The sequence below is a fragment of the Antedon bifida genome, chromosome 7 (genome assembly GCF_963402885.1).
Source record: "Antedon bifida chromosome 7, ecAntBifi1.1, whole genome shotgun sequence".
NCBI lineage: Eukaryota > Metazoa > Echinodermata > Crinoidea > Comatulida > Antedonidae > Antedon > Antedon bifida.
This window is the reverse complement of record NC_136232.1, coordinates 19,103,994-19,111,989: the sequence shown is the minus strand read 5'-3', so window position 1 is coordinate 19,111,989 and position 7,996 is coordinate 19,103,994. Positions and strand designations below refer to the sequence as shown.

The 7,996-nt window shown below is 32.7% G+C and overlaps 1 protein-coding gene across 1 annotated transcript; it reads right to left on the bottom strand.

Moving 5' to 3' along the window:
- Positions 1-3,756: 3,756 nt before the first annotated feature.
- LOC144848030 (protein wntless homolog) lies at positions 3,757-7,308 on the bottom strand. The gene is made up of 3 exons (XM_078704695.1): positions 6,285-7,308; positions 5,963-5,976; positions 3,757-4,625 (listed from the first exon to the last, which is right to left on the bottom strand). Exons 1-3 carry the CDS (start codon positions 7,269-7,271, stop codon positions 3,956-3,958), a joined length of 1,671 nt encoding a protein of 556 aa, XP_078560821.1. The 5' UTR covers positions 7,272-7,308; the 3' UTR covers positions 3,757-3,955.
- Positions 7,309-7,996: the final 688 nt, after the last annotated feature.

Here is a 7,996-nt window from a genome sequence, read left to right as displayed (position 1 = left end):
TGATTGGAAAACAAATTTACCCAAAGGTTACAGATGATTTTTTGTGTTCGGTGGAAAGGAGCACCAACAAAATACTTTCTAAACCACATGTCAAACAACTCCGTATCAATGAACAGTGATTTGCTGACACCAAAGAAAGAATCGACAGGAGCATTCTGCATTACAGAATCGCTCAGTCGCTGGCCTTTAATAATCAAGGGTGGTAAATAACCCTGCAGCATTTGCACAGGCTAGCACTATTACATTCTCACTCTGTTTCCACTTATTTTACACTGGATAGTTCTCTATCTTGATCTATCTTGAATCTTTGATAGATTGTGCACCAAACTAAGTTTGGTTTCATCGGCATTATATATCTGTGATGGCTTGTTCTTTAAATCCAAAATTTAAATCTTGCGAACTGCATCGGGATTAAATGTATATATACCCGTTGCAGAAAACCCGCTTATAGCAGCATTCGCCATAATGCATGAAACAACATACACGTCTTTCAATATTCTGCAAAAGTTTAACCGTGTTATTACTTTGCCTGGATTGTTTCTTGAAGAACTTTTCGCATGCTTTGTTGTATTCAGATTTCAATGATCGGAAAACAGATTTAGCCAATTACAATTAAATTTAGGTTACAGATAATTTTTTGTGTGCGGTGGGAGGCAATACAAATGTATGTCATTTTCTCTTGCATAATTGATGAGTTGAAGACTAATATGTGATGCATGATCATATAGTACTAGAAGGGGAATGTTCATCGGTGTGAGTAGACCTTCTTTTTGAATTGCTCATCACTTTCAAAGGTATTAGACTTGATTTATCACTTGGTATAAGTAGTGATCCATCGTTAGCAAATAAAGATCTTGGTATGATGGCCAATCCATAGTTTCCTATCGTTGTTTCAAGTTTTGGCAAGAACTCTGGTCGAGAATGCTGTATGACAAGAAATCTTGATAGTTGTCTTTCTTCACTAAGTTTAATGGCCTAATCTCCAACTGAAATCTTTGTTTTATGCATCCATGTACCAAAGCTTTTGAATTTAGCTTTCATTCGGTCTCAAATACTATACTGATGTCAATAGAAAGTCGGTTTTGACAAATGTTTATATAAATCTTCATCGATGAATTTTTCATGATGTCATTTTTTACAGATTATGGTACAACAAGTGAGGAAACTATGTTCTTTAATGGCGTAAGGTTCAAGTGATGGGTTTTTTTTCAACTCTAAAGCGTTCTTAGACACTGAGAGACATGCCTCCCTCTAGTTGGTAATGTTCTTTTGGTGTAATGATGGTGTTTAGGAAAGCCATCTCTCCAATATTTTACCATCTTTGTATGGAGCAGTTGCTATAACTGTCAATGTACTGCTCTAATACTACGTGCGTAGCAATTTCAGGATCTTTCTCCTTTGCACATCTGCTTTCAAATTTCCTGATTTCATTATCAATCGATCCAACAAATCCTGTAAAAGGTTCCAGTTTTCATTGAAAAACAAAGACCAGACTTCACTTTCATCTCGTCAAACAATCCTCCTTTATACGTTTAATAGAATTCGATCCAACTCGGCCCTAAACCGTCTCGGCCAAAGTCAAGTCGGCCCCAAGTCAAGTCGGCCTCAAGCCAACTCATTAAGCATTCTCACTAACAGTAATTCACAAACAATAATTTAAACATACATTATCTTAAAGTAATCAATTAGTATCGTATATTGATTAATATTGATTACCTTACACATCACTACTCAAGTACAGTACACATCCATATTACATTAGACACAATATTCAATATTAAATTATGAAGCTTCACTGGTCTAACAAGGAATAATTCATAAACTGATATTCAAATGAATTAAAGCACGTATACAAATGAGAAAAATACTTGAGAAAATGCAGAGTGACTGAGTGCATGTTATTTTCAGCTCAATTTGATCAATATATCGATTGGCATACTCAAGGATGACAAACAAACTTACATACAAACATGTAATTATTATTATTTTTTCTAAAATATAAAACTTTATGCGAACAAAAAATGGTGTGCCCATATGGACATGATGGCATCATATTATCACTACCATATTTGGGAACATCACACTTTTTTTATCAAAATTAGTTTGATAGTGTTAGATAGAGCTTTATTAATTTTTCTGATTTGATAGCATGTGATTGACATACTTGCATTTTATCTCTGAGAGAACACGGATATTTGTCACAGTCAAAAACAGCAACATGCCTAATCTACATAAGCCTATACACGATTAGCTTCCGACGGAGAAGCCAGCAAGTAACATGCCTAATGTACCTAAGCCTATACACGATCTGGTTTAATAGAAAACATGGCATAATAATAAAACACAGGTAACCCAGTAACATCCCTAATAATATATAAATTTCCCAGAATATAATACGTGAAACATGAAGAATGCACTAATTCATAGAATACCATACTCTGACCTTTATTCCAATCTAATTAATTTTTTTATGTATGCATACAATTTTATTACATTCTTGACACAATGAAAATATATAATACATGTTATATTTCGATTAAACATTTCAACAATAAATTATCATCATGAATAATATTTTATGAGGGCTCAATATTTCACTTGTCTGGCATACAAAGTTGTATCAAATTGTTCTTATAAGACCGGGTGTCTAGTAGGCTTAGGACACAATTGCCTTAGTAATTAATAAAAAATCTATTTGGCCAGCCTTCATGACACAGAAAGGATAAATCCTAAACAAGGCATGTATTTTATTGCTTGGTATATGCATGGACCTAGGTTCATTGTATATGTATACTACTCTGGTAACACGATATCATGTACTATAAATATCAAGTTAGGTTAACTACACTCAATGTTATCTTAAATAAACGTTATATACAAATATTGGTGGGGGCCTTTAAAGTTACTAACTACAATTATTGAACAGCTTTCACTCAATCAAACTTACATCAAGTTTACAAACTTACATCAAGTTTACAAACTTACATCAAGTTTACAAACTTACATCAAGTTTACAAACTTGGCATAATAATAAAACACAGGTAACCCAGTAACATCCCTAATAATATATAAATTTCACAGAATATAATACGTGAAACATGAAGAATGCACTAATTCATAGAATACCATACTCTGACCTTTATTCCAATCTAATTAATTTTTTTATGTATGCATACAATTTTATTACATTCTTGACACAATGAAAATATATAATACATGTTATATTTCGATTAAACATTTCAACAATAAATTATCATCATGAATAATATTTTATGAGGGCTCAATATTTCACTTGTCTGGCATACAAAGTTGTATCAAATTGTTCTTATAAGACCGGGTGTCTAGTAGGCTTAGGACACAATTGCCTTAGTAATTAATAAAGAATCTATTTGGCCAGCCTTCATGACACAGAAAGGATAAATCCTAAACAAGGCATGTCTTTTATTGCTTGGTATATGCATGGACCTAGGTCCATGGTATATGTATACTACTCTGGTAACACGATATCATGTACTATAAATATCAAGTTAGGTTAAGTACACTCAATGTTATCTTAAATAAACGGTATATACAAATATTGGTGGGGGCCTTTAAAGTTACTAACTACAATTATTGAACAGCTTTCACTCAATCAAACTTACATGAAGTTTACAAACTTACATGAAGTTTACAAACTTACATCAAGTTTACAAACTTACATCAAGTTTACAAACTTACAAGTTTATAAATAAAGAAAAATAAATATATTTGGCACTTTTTATTATGATATTTAATACTCAAGTTTTCAAGGAGAAATGTAATTATCAAGTTAGTTTTAGTCTGTGATTTGCATACATGTGTACATAATAAGTTGGACCACTTGTATGAGACACATTATACATTTTATATGGTCTTTGTATAAGAACATACAGTGTACCGTTATGCAATGAACACTCTTTCCTGATTTATTATCAAATTAGTCAATAGCGGTTTTTGTAAGGAGGTTCTTAAGCTCTGATTGGTCGGTTCTTGCTGCTGCTGATGCTGACGGTGGGTCATCAGACCCTGGCGTCGTGGATGTAGATTCCAACTGGAACTCCACATGACTTCCTTCGCTGCTGTCATCATTGTCAGAGGAGACTTGCTTGTGTGAAGGGGCATACAAAAAGATGACAGCGACCACATAGATGTTCCACATGCCATAAACACCGGTGAAGAAGGCGCTGCTAATCTGAAGTGTCTTCTCATGTCCCATTTTATAGTGATCTTCATAAACTTGACTCAAAATGAAGAAGATTACAGTGAGGGCAGCACATAACAAAGTGAACAACATGAAGAATTTGAATCTGAAAATCAAACCTTCATAATGAAGGCGTCTAGCTTTGGCCATGTGTGGAAGCGCCAGACGTTTAATACTGATGTTTCTGAATATTTGCCACACCATGAAACATAGAAACAGGAAGTAAGCACTTAAACAGATCCCAGCCACAACAAGAAATAGCATAGCCAGGTTTTTGCCTGTCTCTGTTGTCCATAAAGTAAAGAATGGATTTGAAATCTGTACTCCTCTTTCGCACATGTCAAAGACAAACATACAAAAACAACAAAAAGCAATTGTCCCGACTTGCTTCCAGTACGCACTCAGTCTTGCTCGCTCAACTCTGCCCTGATTTACGAAAGGGCATTATCTCAATTTTTTTCAAAATTGAGATTTTTGTCTTACATGACTTTTGAGGGTATAATCTATCATTTAAACTTAACAGCTACTAAAAAATTTTTCTATAAATATTAAAAATATTTAAAAAATTAAAATCAGTTTGGGCATTATCTTTATTCATACCTACAAAAAATTCAGCAGAAAGCATTATCTTAAAAAAACAATAGACAACAGGAAATGATCGCTTGACTGCACACTGAAGCAGTAACAATTATCCAATCAGAGGTCGACTTGATGCATGCTAATTAGCACGCTCAAACTATGTTTGTAGATGTTAACTAAAATAAATTGAATCTTTTAATCAAAATATTGTATTTGACAACACTAAAATTAATTTATGCGGATACCAAACTAAAATGGAAGAACATGACTACAAAGGACATTTTCAAGTGCCTATTGAATGAGTAGGCCTAAGTTTATTACTTTTTATTACTTATGTCTTCGTTATTATCCTTGAAAATGTTGAAAATGTAAAAAAGTCCAATGGTCATTTGTAGTGTTTTCCAATTGATATTTAAATCAATGTCAAGCAACTTTTGTTATAAAACAATGGCATTGGGAAATTTGTATTTTAGTCTTTTGAATTACATTTTGATTGAATAGAGCTTTTTGGGTGTGGCTGTAAGTAAGCGTAGTCATTACATTGAATTCCATTACATTGATTATTCCTTTACATTGACTATTCTATTACATATTAATATAAGTTGCATAATATTAATAAATTTGTACTTTTTATAGACAACAAAATGTCTCATACCGACTTCTACGCATACTAAAAATTCATGATGTTTAAGAAGTACTATTTTAAAAAGTTGAAACAAAATTAAACCGGAAATGTGAATATATGGATACCAGTTATATGTCTAGAGAGTTTTTAAAGAAAAACAGGAATTCCACAAATTAAAAAAGACAACATAATAAAGAAATTGATTCCACAAACAGAACATTTTTGGAAAAATCTACCTATCTAACTTCAAACGTAGGCAATCTGTTAGAAAACGAATAAATATATCAAATACAAAACTTGTAAATATAATGCATAAAGCAATAATCTGTATCAAGAGAGAAAATGCGATAAATCACTGTACATCGAGTTTTTATAAATGGTTGTTTTTGTCATCAAATTTCATGATATCCTTCCAAAGCGAGCCCCACAATCCCGCCCCTCTAAACCCATCCCCACCCCCCACAAACACCCTCCCCACCCCTCGCCCAACAGCCACATGTTACTCTCTCTCATTACCTTTAACCTATCCCTAATGCAACATATTTGTCTTGTGCTATTAGATGTTTTGTAGCGTACATTCTATGTAAATATAGAGATAATGCCTTTTGTTAAATTATCTATTGTTATTAGTTAGTATGAATAATTTACAAGAAGGAATTAACTCAATTTTGACCCCCTAAAAAATAAATTATTAAAATAAAATTCATGTTACATATTTTCTATATATGTACTAATACCTATTATAACTGAAAAACCATTAATTTGTCTTTAGATTTTTAAAGATAAACTCAAACACGTTTTGCTTATTTACTCAAAACTACATTTTTTGAGATAATGCCCTTTCGTAAATCAGGGCAGAACTGTGTCCATGAGATGTTCACCAACAAATATGATCCAAGACGAGAGTAACGTGGCATAAAAGATTCCTTGACGTATGTCACTAATCAGCAACATGTATGGGATGTTGAACCAGAACGTGAACCATTCAATTGGTATATTTAGGAAGGTAATAGAAATTCCCAGAACCATAACAAACTTTTCCATAAGAACTGGCGATCGATTTAACTTGGAGATTCTTAGCCAGAACCAGATAAGGAAAACAAGTGGAATAGGTGTCATGACAGACTTCATTGTCAGCCATACTAAAGTAAAACCACCAGTTTGATGAATCTCAATGATCCAAATATCAGTGATGCTGCCTAACTTAGTGTTGTACTTCTGTTCATTGGTTTCTTTGTTAAATTCTACCGGTAATCGAATATTGATTAGGTACTGCTTATGATGGCAGGTGCTTAATTCAAAGAACGGTAGAGGCTCACAATTATACGGGTCACCGTCAACTGGTCCTTCGTCTTCATTCGAGTGCAGCAGACATTCAAGTTTTCTTGTTTCTGTTACTCTAGTAAGTTCTTTCCAATCTTCATAATCACTATCTCTGTAACCAACACGCACAATCATTGTAATTTCTTCTGGTGCATCGGGAACAGTTAACTTGTACTGTGTTTCCAATCTGATCATGGTCAGTATGAATTGGAAGCTACGACTCATATTATACGATCTATGTGGCATTCGTAACGAAAAAACGATCTGATTCGCATCAATGTACTTCCTTGCTGCCTCTTCAAAGTTAGCTACTTTGGAACACTCTCCAGGTCCGTTGGGTATAAACCATTTATGAACGTTGTCGGCAGGGTCTACACATTTGGTGGTCAGGTGACTATTGGCATCTGTAGGTTTTGGTGCGATAAGTCCCCCGACCAAGAAACAAATTATCTGAACTATTAGCAGGATTACACAAAAACCGAACAACTTCTTGGTACTGAGATTCTCTAAAATAACACCAGCCATGATTCTAAATGAGAAAAAACAAATAATTTACTGAAAATGTATGGATATCCATAGGTGGTCGTTTTCTGCTTTGTTTAGCGGTTAGATTTAATTACTTTAATGGGCAAACAAAGTTACAGATTGTAGAAGGAAGGAACGTATTTATAACGTAATATTCCTAGATATAATAACGTTAAAATACTTTTTTTAACGTATTTTTTGGTTTTAAAAACGTTATAATATTTCGTTTTTAATACGTGAATTTGTGGAGTTTTGCAAACGTTGAAATAACGTTTTATTTGAACGTTTAAAACACAAATTTTAAACGTATATATAACGAAATAATGATATTTAAATAACGTTAAAGCAACGTTTTTTGACGTATTGTATGGTTTTAAAAATGCTAATTTTTTGTATTAAAAACGTTAATTTGTCCAGTTTGAAACGTTTTAAATACGGTTTTTACAGGTAAATATAACCTAAAATGTCAGTTTTAAAAACATATTTTGTGTTTTGAGGGGTTTTAAAAACGTTAAAATTACATAAAGATAAGGTAATAATGATATTTAAATTAACGTCAAAATAAAGTTTTTTTGACGTATTGTTTTAAAAACGCTATTTTTCATATTTAAAACGTTAATTTGTAGAGTTTTAAAAACCTAAAATATCAGTTTTTAAAACATATTTCGCTTTTTATGGGGTTTTAAAAACGTTAAAATAACATTATTGTAACCATTTGTGTTATA

Coding starts and splice junctions, on each gene's coding strand:
- LOC144848030 (XM_078704695.1), bottom strand. CDS start 7,271: ATGGCTGGTGTTATTTTAGAGAATCTCAGTACCAAGAAGTTGTTCGGT.